At 51.7% G+C, this 17,890-nt stretch overlaps 1 protein-coding gene across 1 annotated transcript in view; it reads right to left on the bottom strand.

The window, feature by feature from the left end:
- ITGA11 (integrin subunit alpha 11) overlaps positions 1 to 17,335 on the bottom strand; it is a 133,191-nt gene extending 115,856 nt beyond the window's left edge. The window contains exon 1 of the mRNA XM_086322816.1: positions 17,150 to 17,335. Coding sequence (XP_086178942.1) covers positions 17,150 to 17,201 — 52 coding nt within the window. The 5' untranslated portion in view covers positions 17,202 to 17,335. The remainder of the gene's footprint in view (positions 1 to 17,149) is intronic.
- Positions 17,336 to 17,890: the final 555 nt, after the last annotated feature.

The raw sequence follows: 17,890 nt of genomic DNA, 5'->3' as shown, positions 1-17,890 counted from the left end.
TAAGCTGGATGCTATTGGCTAGGCTTGGTGGGCATAGAGGACGCTGAGGAATGGAATGGCTTTGGTTCCGAGTGATATGCAGAAGCCCTTTGGTTTTTGGTACATGTCAGTTACTTATGATTCCAAAACTATCTCAATGTCTAATGCCACTTTTGCGACCTTAGGAGAATGAAGGGCTCATGACTCCATCTGCCTTTGCTAGAAAACAAAGGCCTGTCTTGTGAGGTGGTGAGTCCCCTGTCACTGGAGGAATACAAGCCAAGGATAGCCACTTATCTGGGATGTTCAGGTTCCAAGTTCCCTCTTGGAAACCCAGGACTCTGAAGCCCAGGACACCTCTGAAGCACAGGACTCCTCATGAACCTGTGGATGAGGAAGGGCCAGTCATGCAGTGGGTCCCTCTATGTTCTAGATGGAGTTGTTTTCAAATAAAATTCCAGTGTAACCTGGTGCAGGCACTATGGAAAACAGTATGGAGTTTTCTCAAAAAACAGAGCTTCCACATGACCCAGCAATCCCACTCCTGGGTATATATCTAGACGAAACTCTAATTCAAGAAGATGCACGCAGCCTATGTTCACAGCAGCACTCTTCACAATAGCCAAGATGCGGAAGCAACCTAAATGTCCACCAGCAGATGAATGGGTAAAGACGACGTGCCACACGTACACAGTGGGAGACTGCTCAGCCACGAAAAAGAATGCAACGGTGCCATGTGCAGCGACACGGATGGGCCTAGAGCTTACCATTCTAAGTCAGTAAGACACAGAGAGACAAAAGTCATACGCTACCTCTCATGTGTGGAATCGAAAATACGACACAAATGAACTTATCTATGAGAAAGAAACAGACTCACAGACAGAGAGCAGACTTGTGGTTGTTGGGGGAAGAAGGGCGGGAGAGTGGTGGACTGGGAATTTGGGATTAGCAGACGCAGACTAATATATAGCATGGATACGCAAAGTCCTACTGTGTGGCACAGGGAACTATTTTCAATATCCTGTTACAAACCATCATGGGAAAGAATATGAAAGAGAATGTATATGTATAGCTGAATCACTCTGCGATACAGCAGAAATTAACATTGTAAATCAACTTCAATAAAAATACGTTTAAAATAAAATTAAATTAAAAAGAATTTCTGTTGTCAACTTCTTTCTCACGCAACATGTAGCTTTACAACCAGAGGGAAAACTCTGGCTCAGGAAATGTTCACAGAAGCGTGGAAGCACAGCCCCCAAAGAGCTTTCATAAACATGAAGGCCAAACATTTATTTTAGAAGTGATTGAATGGAAGTCTTAAGAGGACATGCTGCTAATTTAAGTTTAGAATGGGAGCCTGAACTTGACCCAGAAGTCGTTATCCACAGTCCAGGGATTTTTCATGACCCTGGGCTTGGAAGGTCCAGTTAGTGAGAGATACAATCCAGTCCCAGGGTTTGGTTTCCACTTCTGTAACACTCAGGGTTGGGCCAGACTGACCCATTTGGAGTAAGTCCTGGCTGGTTTCAAACAGCCTTTCCTATAAAATCAGGACGAGGCAGGGCGGAGCTAACATTCTGTTAGCTGTGAATGCCTCTGTGTGACTTAGTTTCCAGTTGTCTTACTGTCCAGCAGGCTGTGAGGGGTCAAGGTTTAAAGGAGAGAAGTGTTGCCTGGTGGGACCTGCCTGGGGAAATGTCAAGACCCTAATAGTTACAGGAAGGGCAGATGGTGTGACGCTACACAGAGGAGGAGAGAGTAAGAGAGGAGGAGGTAAACAGTGCCCACTGCCCAAGGGACAGGCAGCCTCGTGGACAGTGGAGTACAGCTGATAAGATGACAGGTGAGGAGACGCAGCCGCGGTGACACAGAAGTTCACAGAACTATGGTAATCACTTTGGCAGAAGTCTGGGAAGGCTTCTTGGAAGAGGAGGCCTTTTTGGATCTGTTAGGGCCTAGAGAAAGCAGCAATATCCTTTCCACTTTAACCTACATCCTCTAAGGACATTTGTTATGGAGAGGATTGGGGTTTCCTCTTCTTTCATGGAGACAACAGACTTATTCAGACTGCCCTCCCCAGTGGTTCCTACACCACCCCTACTGCTTCCCCACCCCTTTCCCAACTCCAGGCCAGCCCCAGGCTCAGCAAAGCTTTGATCTGGGGCTCTTGGCCTCTGGTTCTGCATAAAAGCTCCCTCTGCCCTTGAGAGAGGGGCACCCTGGGCAGACCCTTCTTCCCCAGCCTGCCTCCATCAGCAGGGGGCACCAGTCCAGGGGAGCCACTGCCAAGCCTAACAGTGCTGCAGAAACACTGAGGGACCTGGCTCCTAGGTGGGGGGAAAGTGCCCTCCTGGGCCTCACCCTGGGGAGGGCTGAGCATGAGAGAACATGGCCAAGGCTGAACTTCTTGGGACCCTTCCTGGCATGTGCCAAGGAGTTGCTAGCCCTGGCAGGGTCATTGACCAAACCTCCAAGGAAAGACTTGCCTGGTGGTCCAGTGGTTAAAACTTTGCACTCCCAAGGCTGGGGGCCCGGGTTCAATCCCTGGTCAGGGAACTAGATCCTGCATGCTGCAACCAAGACCCAGCCACTTCAGTTCTGGATGAATAAGGACGAGGGGACAGCTGTCCTTCCCGAGGGCTGCACAGGGGGACCTAGGGTCCCCTGTGGCACAGTGGGTGCAAAGACTTCAGGTGGGACAAAGGTGAGCATTAAACAACGCACTGGTGCACTTGGTCACTTGGTCGTGTCGGACTCTTTCTCACCCCATGGACTGTAGCCCACTAGGTTCCTCTGTCCATGGATCTTTCAGGCAAGAAATACTAGAGTGGGTTGCCATTTCCTTCTCCAGGGGACCTTCCCAATCCAGGGATCAAACCCCCGTCTGTCTCCTGTGTCTCCTGCATTACAGGCAGATTCTTTACCCACTGAGCCATCTGGGAAAACTTGACAACTCACGTTTAATGGATATTAAAAAACTACAAGCAAATCAAAACTTAGATTTCATAGCAATTATTGCTGAGGATGAGGGTATGTAAAAAGACTGAGTTGATTTAAAGTCAATTGAATGAAAATTATTAAGTGAAAATACTCCAGATGTTACACAGATACGGCCAGAGTTATGTGAGCGGTACAGGAAAAGCAGGAAAGAAGGTGGCCTTTGGAGATGATCAAACCTGGATTTGGAGTCTGGAACTCATCTTTATTGGCAGCTGCAAGACCTCAGGCAAGTCACATGACCTCTAGGAATTGCAGTTTCTGGACTCAGACCTCCCTGGATTCAAATCCCAGGCTGTGACTTTATGACCCTGGTGATCTTGGGTAAATTACTTAATGACATGCCTCAGTTCCCTCAGCTCTGAAGTGGGGGGGATAACAGCACCCCTCTTATGGGATTATCGAGAACATGAGTGCTCAGACAAAGCCTGATTCATGCGAGCTGTCAGTGACTGCCAGCAAGTAGCACACATTTAGTAGAGCACCTCATCCTCGCCAGACATGTCATTTGGTAATCCGTATTATTTCCAATGGTTTATATTAATTCTACAAGGCAGGCATTATCATTTCTATTATACATTCCAAGGGGCTTCCCTGGTGGCTCAGATGGTAAAGAATCTGTCTGCCATGTGGGAGACCCAGGTTCAAGCCCTGGCTCGGGAGATCCCCTGGAGAAGGAAATGGCAACCCGATCCAGTATTCTTGCCTGGAGAATTCCATGGACAGAGGAGCCTGGTGGCCTACAGTCTAGGGGTCGCAGAGAGTCAGACATGACTGAGTGACTAACACTTTCACATACATTCCAAAGAGAGGTTATGACCTACCCAAAGTCACACACTTCTTAAGTACCAGGGCCATTATTCAAACCCCAAGTCAATGGTACATGCCCCTAATATGAACCTTGGGCTCAGGCTCAGTCTCCCCACCTGTTCAATGGGTTTCACATCATCTCCCCAGTCACCAAGGCAGATTCTGGTCTGCTGGTTCCCAGGAATTGGACCACAGCTTGGTCTACTACTGGGGTCTACGGTTCAGCCCCTGCCATCTTCTCTGGGTGCTCCCAGCTCCTTCTGTGGTACCAGAGGACATGTCCACATTCTGTGGTCCATGGATGATGTCTGAATCACTACACTTTTGTGGGAAAAGAGGCATTTTAAACTTCTGTTCCACCCCCGTGTTCTCTGGGAAATCCTGTCACATACCTAGGTTTTCATTGCGTAAAAACACGTCCCATCCCATGTCTCCCTGTGTCCTCTCTGAGTCACAGTAAATAACATTGAACAGCATGGGGCCAGCTGGACTGGCTTGGGCTGCACGCTGTGAATGATTTTCCCCTTTCAAGGCCCTTCTCCCATCAAGAATCCCTCCTGCAAGACCTGCCCACTTATAACCACCAGCACCCTCTTCTTGTCTGGAAAGTAAGTCTTTAATAACAAATGGCCTTGGAAGTGTCAGGAGTGAATACCTAGGGGACTGTTGTCCTAAGAAAGGTGCCTGGAGCTTGGGTGATACTTGTAGAAAGGGTAACTACTAGGATTTCAGTCTGTTGCAGGCTGGGGGAAGGTTTTCATTGATTAATTCATTCATTCCACAACCACTTATCACTAGACTACTTTGGCCGGGCACTTCTCTGAACCTTGGGGTACACATGTAAAACAGCATTCAAGAGTGCATGCTCTGTACATCTGCATTTCTATTGCTGTCCTGACAGAAGGGGGAAAGGAGGGCGGGACAAACCGGGAGAGCAGCACCTCCGTATACACACTGTGACGTGTAAAAGAGGCAGCTGCGGGGAGCTGCCGCACAGCACAGGCAGCCCAGCCTGGAGCTCTGCGATGACCTAGAGGGGACGGAGTTTCGAGAGGGAGGGGACATATTCATACTTATGGCTGATTCACTTTGTTGTACAGCATAAACTAATGCAAGAGTGTAAAGCAATCATGAGCTTCCTCAGTAGCTCAGTGGTAAAGAACCCGCCTGCCAATGCAGAAGACCTAAGAGTCAAGGGTTCAATCCCTGGGTCGGGAAGATCCCCTGGAGGAGGAAATGGCAACTCACTCCAGTATTCTTGTCTGGGAAACCCCATGGACAGAGGAGTCTGGCAGACTACAGTCCATAGAGTCACAAAGAGCCGAACATGATTGAGAGAATGAGCACACACACAAAGCAATTATATTCCAACAACAACAACGAAAAGAATTCTTGCTCTCCTGATTACACTCTGTTGGAGGAGACAGACAATACACAAGGTGAATTTAAACAATTGGTATTAATGCTCGAGAGTGAGGAATACCCCAGGGGGACTAAAGCAGGGGCAGGGGTTTATGTAAGGGGGTGCACATAGGGGAGGCTGACATTTTAGTTAGGGGAGCAGGAAAGGCCTCTATGAGAGGTGTTAGAGAAAAGACCTGAAGGAAGTGAGAGAGGCTCTTTGGTGGTGAGCACCCCAGGCAGACGGTGAAGCCCAAGGCGCCAGGTATGTTTCAAGAACATTCCAGAAACTGCGTGAGTGGAGCAGAAGGAGCAAGTGGGGGAGGAGTAGAGGATGAGGTCAGAAAGGCAGGGGAGCTGGATCTCACAGGTGTCTCACCCAGAGAAGAAGGAAAGCCCCAGAGGGTTTGGGGCGAAGAGATAGGATGCGATCTGATCTATATCCCAGCAGCATCCCTCTGGCCACTGGGAGCAAGAGTTGAAGGGACAGGGTGGAGGCAGGGAGACCAGTGGCTTGGCTGCGGCCACAAGCCACGGGAGCCTTTCTGGGTGCCCCTTCGGCAGCCCCCAGACCTCTGTCTGTCCCCCAGTCCTAGTCCTCCGGGCTGAGTAGAAGTGGAAAGATGGATGGCAGACCAGAGCTTTCACACCAAGGATGATGGAATCAGCCCAGCTTACAGGCGGGGGTGGGGGAGGGGGCAAGTTTGAAGATGCGCTCAAAGGCAGGCAGATCCACAGGGAAAAGAGAGGAAAGAGCAGGGACCATCTCAGTGACCACTCTGACCCATTCGGGACGACCAGAGGGGCCTCTTGCCGAGCCTGCCAGCATGTCTGCCCCTGGCTGGCCTCACCATCAACAGCAAGCACATTCCACAGCTGATGTTTGGCTTGTGGTCTGGCCTGGCCTTCTGGTTGGTTTCTTCTGCTCTGAAAGGCTTTTAAAATCAGAGTCTGGGTTCTCTTTAAGTTTGGGGCATGAATCACTGCTTCTGGGTCTGGAAAGGGGATGGAGGGACAGGAGGCCCCACACCAGGAGTGCTCTCTGTCTCTCTCAGGCCCGAGTGACACCAAGGCACACATACACATATGTGACAGGCTTCTAGTCAAGACACGCTGAGTCAGACTCCCTTCCAAGCACCCAGCCAACATGTCCACCTGCCCCAAAGCCCCATAGGTTCAACACATCCAGAATCCACTCGACTTCCTGTTCCTTAAATGCCCCGGCCCCGTATTCTCTCCTCTTCCTTCCCTGGGGACCAAGGATGCTCAGTCCACCCCCCACAGGCTCCTCTCCCTTCTCCTCTCACCACCCGTACATCAGGCTCTGGCGTCCTCCTGCCTGGGTTGGAGCCATCTTAGCAACCTCCTTGCTCCTGGTTGTTGTCCTGTCTCATCAAATTCCCCGCCCCCACCCCATATCCGCCCCACAAAGGAGCCTCTCAAAACAGATTAGAACATGCCTCTGTGTGTGTGGTAGTCACTCAGCTGTGTCTGATTCTCTATGACCCCATGGACTGTAGCCCGCCAGCCTCCTCTGTTCATGGAATTCTCCAGGCAAAAATACTGAAAGTGGGTAGACATTCCCTTCTTCCCCTGCGGATCTTCTCAATCCAGAAGTCGAACCTGGGTCTCCTGCATTGTAGGCAGATTCTTTACCATCTGAACCCCTAAAAAGCCCAGAACATGCCTTTAACCTTCCCCCAAAACCTCCAATGGCTCCCATGCTACATTCAAATATCTTAGTTGGCACTGAGTCCTCTCTCAGTGGCCTCAGCCCATGTTCCATTCTTGCAGTTCCCTACAGCACACACTCCAGCATCCTGCTGACCAACATCAGGCCATTTTTCAGATACATTCTCTGCTCTTCCTACATTTACAAATCATGTCTTTTTCAATTCTCAAATCCCAGAGTCTTTGTAGCTCTCTTACAGCTTTTACTACTTCCTCCTTTGTCTTAGTTATTTTTCCAAAGATCTCTCTCCTATTAGGCCATAAACTGCTTGAAGGACAGGACTTATCTCTTATCTTTTATCCTCCAAAGAGCCTGGCAGAGAACCTAATACAAGCCACTGTGTTAGGACCTCTTGTGGGTGCAGCTACAAAGAAACGTAAGACGTCTATCTTGCCCTTAAATATCTTTTTGTTGACTTGGATAGACAGTTCTTTCATTCAGCACACATTCTGTGAGCAGTACAATGTCTGGTGGTCTTCTCAGGTGGCTCAGTGGTAAAGAACTCGCCTGCCAAAGGAGATGCAGAAGACTCGGGTTCGATACCCGGCAGGAAGATCCCAGAGAAGGAAATGGCAACCCACTCCAGTATTCTTGCCTGGGAAATTCCATGGACAGAGGAACTGGTGGGCTTCAGTCCACAGGGTCACAAAGAGTCAGACACAACTGAAGCGGCTGAGCATGCACCCTCTATGTCTGGCATTATGGGAGAGCTGAGGACACAGAGACTGATAAGAGATGTGGTTCCTGCTCTAGTCCAGTGGGGGACACTGTCCAGGCTATTGTAATATTGTGTGGTGTCTGGGGGTATAACATCATGGGAAGAACAAGCATCTCAAGATTCACACCAGTGACTGATCCAAGGTCTGACTGAGGAAGACCTGAAGATTAAGTGGGAGACAAGAGAAAGAGGGGATCAGATCAGATACAGGGAACGATATGAGTGAAGGACAGAGACAGCTGGTGTGTTTGAGAAACTAAGAAGCTCAGTTTAGTGGAGGTGCCACATGGTGCTGTGAGTGAGGGGTTCCGAGTACAGGCAACTCAGGGTCTGGTGAGTTCTATTAAAGAGGCTGGACTCAACGTAAAAGCAACAGGGAGCCGTGGAGGGCCTTAAGCAGAGGAAGTGACTACACACTCGGTTTGTGTTTTCGCTTCACTTCATCTGCTATTGAGGAAGGTCTGGGTGGATGGGGGCGGGAGGGAAGATGACACCTGAGTTTGTGCTGGGGCCTCAGGCTGGTCCCAGGGGCTTCCTCCCCTGCCCTCTGGGCAAGCCTCCTCACTTTTTCCTGATAGAGCATCCCTTCCCCACCCCACTTGGGCTTCTCTTCGCCAGTTCCAATCCTGAGTCAGGTGCTTCCTTTACCTGAACGCTCAGAACAGCTTCAGTGGGGCCCAGAATCGCAGGGTCGGGGTGACCCTAATGGGCTTTGTCTAACCCTCTGCTGGACACCTCCCGCCGTGCCAGTCCATCTGCACGGGACAGTTCTGACCAGGATCCTTGGCCGAATTGGTGACCCTACGGCCCCTCCTGGGCTTTTCTTTGGTCCAGGTGGGACCACACGGTGATCGGTAGCATATGGCCCTGTGCGGGACACAGACAGGGCCGCTAACGGATAACCCTCCAACTACCCACCCCCAGCCCAAATTCCACTTCGTGCCTCAGCCCCCCACACTCTGCTTCCACCTTGTGTCTCCAGCCCAGCTTGGCCATGAATCCTCTGAAACTGCAGGCGGGGGAGGTGGGCTGGAAAATTGGGGGACAGGAGATCTGGTCACATCTAGGCTGCACCACTGATTATCGTGTGGCCCTGAGCAAGTCATTGCCCTTCCCTGGACAGTGTTTTCTCTTCTGCTCGACTGGGGATTGGGTTTAGATGACACTGGTGGTTCTCAGGCTCAGCTGCCTGTTAGAACTCCTGTGGAGCTTTAAAAAATGCCAATGCTGGGCTCTACCATAGAGAGTGATCGTGTGTTCTGGTGGGGCCCAGGCAAAGGTTTTGTTTTACACCATCATTCCCTTCTTCACCCAGGAACGAGGACCACTGGATTTGCTGATTGTCTGCAGACCAAGAGTGGGGTCTGAAGTGGGCAGGTAAAAAAACCCAAGAAGTAACTCCTCATTTACAAGTGTTAGCCCAGCAGGACCACAGCAGTACCCATACCCTCGGCTGGTGGGAAGGCTAGGTGGCACCAGTGGTAAAGGATCCACCTCCCAGTGCAGGAGACATAAGAGACAAGGGTTTGAGCCCTGGGCTGGGATGATCCCCTGGAGGAGGGCATGGCAACCCACTCCAGTATTCTTGCCTGGAGAATTCCATGGACAGAGGAGCCTGGCAGGCTATAGTCCATAGGGTCAGACATGACTGAAGCGACTTAGCATGCATGCACGTGGAAAGGTCAGTATTTCGAGTTTTGGTTTCTCGTGTTCACCAAGGGGGCTACTCCAGAGCCCAGCATCAGATGCTTGAAGGTCCCCCAGAAAGGCTCTCAAAGTGGTCTTGGGTTAGTAACTGGAAACAGAAGCATCTTCTGAATTCCATGACTTAAAAATCATCCCACGGTCCTGGCTATGTGCTTACAGAGCTGCTCCAGGGATCCTCTGCATCTACAGACACCAGCACTTTGCACCAGCAGCCTGTGTGTGATCTGTACCTTTCTGCCCTCACTGTGTTCCCTGAGGCAAAGGCTGGGCCTTATCTGATTTGGAATTTCCAGAACCTGGAGATGCCTGGGGTTTCGTGGGTGCTCAGTACATACTGGCTAAATGGACAAACCAATCAGTTTCTTCATGTGTCACGAGGGATCCTGTGCCTTCCTTGCCAAATCACAAGCCTGAGAGGAGAGAACTCTGTGAGAAGTGGCTCAGGCCCCACACTCAGAAGGGGCCCTCTTGGTCTGATGCTCTGCTGTGGCCATCTTGAAATTCTTAATAGTCTTTAAACAAGGAGCCCTGTATTTTCATTTTGCACTAGGCCCCACAGATTATGTAGCTGGTCCTGTGTATGTGGTGAGTGGTGGGAATAAACTCAGAGAAGAGCTCTGTCTACATACTATTTATGGGACTTAATGATTGCCAGCAACCACTGAATATAAGGGGCTAAGGGAGCCAGGAAAAGAGCAGTTCCAGTGGATGGAGAGGAGATAGACATGGCTTTGTGGTATTCTTCCTGGCAGCAGGAGAAAGCAGCAGTCTGAGGGCTTGGGGATGGGCAAGACAGGGAGAATGATGGAGACTGGAGACACCCTCAGCGGTCTACGGAGAATGATTTCAAGGATCTTGTCCGACCTGCCTGCCACAGATGTAGAAAATCTACTATTAGAACTTCATTCCTTTGGCTGAAGCAATGCTTTCTCCTTAAGTTTCTCTGATGAGTGTAGCAAATTAGGTTCCTAATCTCATCTTTGACCAGAAGATCTGCCCTGGAGTTTCTATGTGATCTTGGGGAAATCACTTAATTTAAAGAAAATATTTATTTATTTATCAGCACTGGGTCTTAGTTGCGGCATGAAGGATCTTTAGTTGCAGTGTGTGAACTCAGGTGTGCTGTGTGAACTCTTAGCTGAGACATGTGGGATCTAGTTTCTGGACCAGGGATCAAACCCAGGCCGGGTTGCATTTGGGAGCACAGAGTCTTAGCCACTGCACCACCAGGGAAGTCCCAGAAAATCACTTAACTTTGAAAAGCCTCTCTCTCCCCTCTCTATCTAATGGACATACCTCTGACCTCAGCTAGTCTATTCTGACTGATAGAAAAAATATACGGGTGTGCTCTTTGCAGACTGTTGGGAGTTACATCCACTTGCTCATTTCATGATTTTTCCATGGCCTTTCTGAGGCCCAGTCTACAAAGAATCGAGTTCTGGAAATCTGCAGGGTCAGGATTCCTGGTAGCCTGACCCAGCTGGGTGATGCGGCTTGGGGAAGAAAGCTGTCAACCCCAGCTGCGGAGGCAGGAGCCCCTTCTCTCTGTGTCATCCTGTTTGGAATCCTAGAGCACATTGCTATAGCAACTTGCCTAACTCGCCCCACATGCCACGTGGAAAAACCTCTGCCTGCTTTAGAGCTGCATTACCAAACCACAGACTGGCTTCTCCTGTGTTACAGGATGAGGGCTACCATCATACACAAGGGTCTAGGTAGGAGGCATCTGACCAGTGATTGAGAAGTGAGCTAAGGGGTTGGACTGTGCCAGGAAGGTCCCTGGCCCCAACCATTTGGTCTCACCTATTTCAGATCCTGGTACCTGAAATTCCATCATTAGCCCCTTGTTCCTTTGGCTCAAACACAAACCAGTTAAAATGCAAATCCCTTTGGGTAGGATCCATGAAGTTGTCACCATTCATTAGTGCTGTTCAGCATGAATTAACTCACTGGGCCGGGAGCTCAGAGCAGGTTTTGATTAGGGGAAGCAGAAGCAGGGAAGGGAGGAGAGGAATGCCCAGCCTGGACCCTGAGGATGGGCTGGAGAGGGAGTCAGAGTGGCCCAGAGTATTGGGTCTTGGGGGCAGATGGGAGAGCCCGCCTTGGCCCTGAGTAGGAAGGCAAGTGAGGGAGAGAAGCTCTCATATTACAAGACACGGCATGAGGACCACTCCTCACCAAACCAACGTCCTGACTGAGAAATCACTGTCTAGCTGAGTCTGAAGGAAGGAGCGGCCTCCCTGGGCCAGTGGCCCTGTGAGGGTGGCCACTGTATACAGACCTCAGTTTCCCTGAGGACAGCATCTTCCAGGAAGAGCATCTTATTCATCTTTCTGTGCTCTCCAGGCCTACTTCCTGAAGAGACATTAGTTAGTGTTAGTAGCTCAGTCGTGTCTGACTCTTTGCAACCCCATGGACTGTAGCTCACCAGGTTCCTCAGCCCATGGAATTTTTCAGGCAAGAATACTGGCAGTAGGTTGCCATTTCCTTCTCCAGGGGATTTTCCTAACCCAGGGACTGAACCCAGGTCTCCTGCCTTGCAGGTGGATTCTTTACCATCTAAGCCACCAGGGAAGAGACATTATGCATGGATTAAAGGTAAACACCAAACACCATCTCTCACTCAATCAGCCTGACTCCAGATGAGCTATTTAATGTCTCGTGTGTAACCTGGTGGCTGTGGCCACAGCGAGGTCTAGCTGAGATGTGAGAAAGTGTTTGACACAGTCCCTGGTATCGATCAAGTGAACGATGGGAAGGGTGATCCACGAACTGCTACTGTTTGCTGAGGCAGTACTGGGTGCCAGATGCTGTACCAAACACTTGATACGAATGAACCGTAGATCATCTAAAGGACACATCAGCCTGTGAAGTTGTTATTCTACCCATTTTACACATGAGGATTGAGTCTCAGAGGGGCTTATCCAGGGTCAAGCAGAAAGGATTTGAACTCAGTTGGGTTCCCAGGTCACACATATGCTAATCATCACTCCTGCTCAGCGCAGGTGACAAAGGAAATGAGGGGCAGAGGTGGGGGTGGGGTGGGAGGGGGGCATGTTTGACCACACGGGCTTTTTCCTCCAGGTGGGATTTTATTCATCTTGTGAAGGCTGTAAGTACATACTATGAAGACGCTTCATGAAATTTTGCGGGGAGCTTATTTATTTTTGGTTTACAAGGTGACCAGCTGCAGTCTCCTCCCCTTCTCCCCTTGCAGGTAACATTTTGGACTTTCACCTGGCGGGGTGGGGACAGTCCTGCCTAGACCACAGCTCTGCAGAGCAAGCACTTCACACTGAGGGCATGTGGGTGACTTCGGAGCTCACAATTATTTCAGGGAAAGTAGTTTCAAATGGCTGTGGATTCCTGATGGTAGCCCACAGTTTGGTGGTGGTCGGGCAGCGTCATTAAGCTATGAGGGCAGCAGAGACACCGTTTTGGAGATGGGTTGGCGTACGTTTCAAGCTTGCTTCATAGCTGACCCTCCCTGAGTCAGCCAAAGGCTGTCACTGCCTGGGGAGGACTCTGATGGATCCTTTCTCTTTGTAGCTGTGATAGAACACTGTATGGAGGGTCTGGAAGCTAGAGTGAGACAGTGATCTCCAAAGTCAGGCATTAAGAAGAGCAAAGAGGGCTTTTGGAGTTTTCAAAAGTCCCTTCTTTATATCAAGAGCCAGGCCAGCCCAGCCCAGAGCATAGTTCTGTCCTAAGCAGTGAATGGAGAGGATGGAAGGGAAGTTCCCTGTTGCTGGAGGAAGTGATAACTACAGGAGGGAGAGGAAGAGGGTCACAGAGGGCAAAACAAAAGTGAGTTGCTGTCTGAGCTCCTCAGGGGCCCACTGCCGTGTGTGGGTGGGCTAGGAGCAATGAGAATGGTGAGGAGACAGGCTTCCCGTCTGTGCGGGGAGCACTACAGGGTGAATAAGAAGAAAGAGGGTCGTATTCCACTTTCATCTCCTTAGGGACCCCAGGGTCTGCCTGTGGAAGGCTGCTGAAGCTCCTCGGCTGATGGTAGCTGAGAGGCTTGGCTGGCAAGCTCCCAGTAGGGTGGGCATTGGAGAGGCAAAGGGACAAACCTTATCTCCTTTCCCTCTTCCCAAAGGCTTGGATCTTTTTAGCCTCTGCACACCCGTGGTGCCCAGTACTGTGCATTTTCCATACAAGATTTTTCTGCTGAATAAAACCCCCTCCCACAAGGGCCATCTGTGTGGGATGGTTCTTCTCTCCAACAACACAAAACCTTCCTGCCAGGATCACATTGACTTCAAAACAGCCTCAATGGCAACCCCTCTCCCCCAAGTTTCCATTATGATCAAGACTTTGGGCCAGGCCTTTGGGGAAAGGGGTTAGGGAAGTTCAGGTTTACTTAGGGCCCTGGCATGTATGTTTCCACTGAGCTTCCACTATCCTAGCACTTCCTCTAGACTTCCCTTATGGATTTGAGTTTGAAAGTTGCATCTCTGCATCCTCAGATCCCTTATTCAATGGCTGGTACCTTGAGCAATGATGAGGATGATGCTGAAGAAGAAAAACAAACTCCTAGATGCTCAATATGTGCCTGGAACTTTTCAGTTACTTAATATACATTATACATCTTCGGATACTCTTTAAGTTCTATTATTAATAATATCATCCCCATTTTGCAGATGAGAAAACTGAGGCACAGGGCTGGTTAGTAACTTGCCAAGGAAACAGAATCCCAATTATCAGAGGTCAGACCCATCCCAGGCAGTGAAAAGCCAGGACCTTCAGCCCCACACTGCATCTGGTCTCCCTGTGTATCATCTGTCAGGTAACAAGTGCTCAGTAATGGCTAAGGGTCTTAATTTTTTTTCTGCTTCCAAACTGGGAGGAATTAATTTTTATTTTATTTTTTAAAATTTTGTCAAAGTATAGTGGATCTACAATGTTGTGTCTAATTTCTTGTACAGCGAAATGATTCATTCATATATGCTCTTTCATAATCATCAGATGGGTCACGATAGGGAAGTTCTGCTCAGTGGATCTGCTCTCTCAGAATGTCAGCTGTAGCCATCTTTGGACTTGTCCACTTTTTTTCTGGCTTTCTTGATAGTTTTGCCCACGTCACCACCCTGCCCAGCCTGCAGCAGAAGCTCTGGAAAGATCAAGGCTCTGAATTCATAATGGCTTCAGTGAGGACTTCCATCCCCCTACCCCCCACCCCAACTTGGCCTTTGACAAGTCTCCTGCCCAGCTACACTGAGCCATCACCAGTAGGCAAGCTGCCTAGTAACCCTCACATTGAATCCATGTGATGCCCAGATGGGAGATCAACATCAATCCTGTTCTGGAGCTGGGAGGATGGGCCCAGTGATCTCTGTGACCCTTCTAATCTTCAGAGTCCCCACGGATCAGAATAATCTTGGTGGTTTTCAAATACTCACCTTTTGTTTCTTTAACTACCGTAGGTCCAGGAAACGACACTGTAATGTACAAACAGTCCCACTCGAAGGTCTATCCACAGTCTATACATTCCTTCAAGGCCCAGTCCAAATGCTATCTCCTCCTCCAGGAAGCCTCCCTTGCTTATTCAAGCAGAACTGAACTTCCCTGTTTGAACTGCAGCCCTCAGCTCCTCTGTGCCATTCACTGCCCAGTGCATCTATTTAGCTTTCCCTGGTCTCACCTTGTTTTCAGCTACAGGCAGGGCCCAGATGGCGTACATGCTTGGGCCCCACCCCCAGCTCCTTGCAAGCAGATGTCGTTCCAACATTGATTGATGCGTTTAATGAATCCCATATTTCAAGAACCCAGACTGACCAGACATAACTCAGGAGTGATTTTCTCCATATAAAGGGAGTTCTGAGTCACAAATCCTGTCCCTGTCCTTCCCCCTACCCCCCTACCTGCCCCCCTCCTTCATCCTTACTTTACTATTATCATTATTAACCATTGATTCAACCCTACTGTTGTCTAAGTCCTATATTAACAACTTTTCACTTAATCATGCCAACCACTCAGACTTTCTATCTCCATTCACAGAGGAGGAAACCTGTTGGAGAGACTGTATAACCTGCCTAAGGTGGGCAGCAGAACCAGATGGGAAGCCAAGATTGATTTCAAAGCCTTTGCCTCTAGTTTCCTTAAGATTCTAGCCTATAATGCAGCTGTGTGCGGGCTCAACTGCTCAGTCATGTCCAACTCTTTGGAACCCCATGGACTGTAGCCCGCCAGTCTCCTCTGTCCATGGGATACTCCAGGCAAAAATACAGGAGTGGGTTACCACTTCATACTCCAGGGGATCTTCCCAACCCAGGGATTGAAACTGCCTTTCCTCCATCTCCTGCATTGCAGGTGGATTCTTCACCACTGCAGCACCTGAACAGCCCCGTAAAGCATCTACTTCAACTCAAGCTCTGATGGGCCCACGTATCTGGGATCACACAGGAGTGCATTCCCTTTTCCTGTGGTGGGATCTGCTAGTGACTTGAAGACAGTTCATAGAGTTCGCCCTCTTGCCTAAATGACCTAGAGAGGGCTTCACCTCTGCTGCCATCAGCTGGTTTCTAGATATATGCTCCCCTGGTTCCAGCTCTTCCCCTGCTGTCCCCAACTCTCCCCCCTCCCCAGCTTAAAGCATCTATGTTTTCAGCTGTGACTCTAGGATCTGAACTGCACCCCACCAGCAGAGGCCCTTTCAACTACAGAAGCTCCACTGCAGACAGCAACAGGGTGTTCGGGTTTCCAGTGGTATCCCAGGACTGGGGTGAAGTTCCTTGGGCTGGGGGGCTCTCCACCTGTGCTCTTTGAGGGCGCCTCTCCCCCTGCCATCGCATCTGACTCCCACTGCTGGCCCATCCCGGATCTGGAGCCAACGCAGAAGAGGAGGCTAGGCCCAGCGGCCAGTCCCCGAGGCGCTGGTCCCTGCCAGAGCACTGGGCCACTCCAAGGAGAAGTCGTGCAAGTTTTCCGGATTCGTAGAACAGCGCCTCTGTCTGCCGCCCTGGAGTGGCGGGTCGCACCAGGACGTCAGGTGTGGGGACTCCCCGGCCGGGTGCCCCGGTGCGGAGAGCCCAGGGTGGCCTCTTGCTCCGGGCCGCTCGCCCCACCGGCCGGGGTCCCTGCCGCGCCCGGACGCCTGGAGCTCATCAGGCTGCGGCGCACGTCTCGGCGACCGCGGCGTCCCCAGCTTTATTGAATGAGCGCACAATTCTGAGCGCGGGTTTGGCGGGCGATGGCCCGTCCCTACTTGGAGGGTCAGGTAACGTTTTCGGGGGGCCCTGGCCTGCCGAGCGGCGCCCGGCCGCCTTTGGCTTGGCCCTCGACGGCTCGCCACAGCCTGGGCGCCGACCGCCCCAAGGCTTCGCTCCGTCCGGGCCCGAGCGACTCTGGGCGGCTTTCAGCTCCAGGTCTCCCCCAGTACCCTCCTTCCCCCGGACCGCCGCACCCAGCTCCCGGCTCTTAGCGATGCTGCCTCCGCGAGCCCCGGCGCTCGCGGGACCCCGAGTGCCCCCCGTGGCGGTGCGGGAAGCACTTGGAGAAAAGCAGGGTGCCCCGAGGGGCCACCGGCCCTCGGCGCTTTTCAACTCGAGCCTCTTCAACTCATCCCAAACACACCAAAGTCCCGGGTCCAGGCCGCCTCGGCGCGCCTCCCTCCTTGTGTAGAACTTGACGAGCCGCTTGACTGCAGCCACTTCCCGGGGGACCCACGTCCCCAATAGCCGCGGAGGTCGGACCCTGGGTGCGCACCGCGAGGGGCTCCTGGCCGCCGGACCCCAGGCCTCGGTGGGTTAGGGAGGGGCTGCCGGAGGCCAGAGCTGGGGGTTAAGAGGGGGACGTACCTGGCCACAGGCTGAGGGTCCAGGCCACCAGGAGGCCCCTGGGCAGGTCCATGGCCCGCGCGGCGCGGCGGCGGGGCCCGGTGCGGAGCGGCGGCGGGGGGCGGCGAGCCAGAGCGGCAGCCTACTCTGCGCGGCGCCCCGAGCCTGCACTGCGCGCGGCGCCCGGTTCCCTGACAGCCGCGGCTCCTTCAGAGGAAGTGGGAGGGCTGGAGCGGCTGGGAGGGGCGCCGGGACACCGCGGGGCTCTGGCCGCGGTCCAGTCTCGGCCCCTCTGCCACCTGGGCCGGCGGCCGGCTGCGGCCTCGACGCGTCTCTAGATTTCTCCTTCTGCCCCCAGCCCACTCCTGCCGTTGGAGACAATTCCAGAGAACCACCGCTCCTGGGAACCACCTCGTCAGTGCCCTGCCTCCCACAGCACCGCCACCGAATTCAGAGTCTGTTCAGGAAAAGTGACTTACAGTCCCACGTCCCAGAGGAAGGAGCTTCAGAAAGCTCAGAGAGTACCTCAGGTGACCTAGGGCCACGACTGGGTCTCTCCTGGCTCAGAGGAGTGGATGTCCCTACAACGTCCATTCTGAGACAGCCCCCTGCTCTCCTGCACCCTGGGGCTTGGAATGCAAAGCCACGGTTCTCCTCCTGACCCTGGAAGAAATGCAGATCCCCCCTCTACCTCCACGGTGTCCTCCCTGCAAGCCTGAGACATTCCAAAGCATCCAGGAGGAGCCTCTGCCCACTGTTACC

Source organism: Bos grunniens, chromosome 10, assembly GCF_055505025.1.
Source record: "Bos grunniens cultivar Pamir isolate PY7600 chromosome 10, Bosgru_T2T1.0, whole genome shotgun sequence".
Lineage (NCBI taxonomy): Eukaryota > Metazoa > Chordata > Mammalia > Artiodactyla > Bovidae > Bos > Bos grunniens.
Note: the sequence above shows the minus strand (reverse complement) of the source record. Positions and strands in the feature narration are given on the sequence as shown.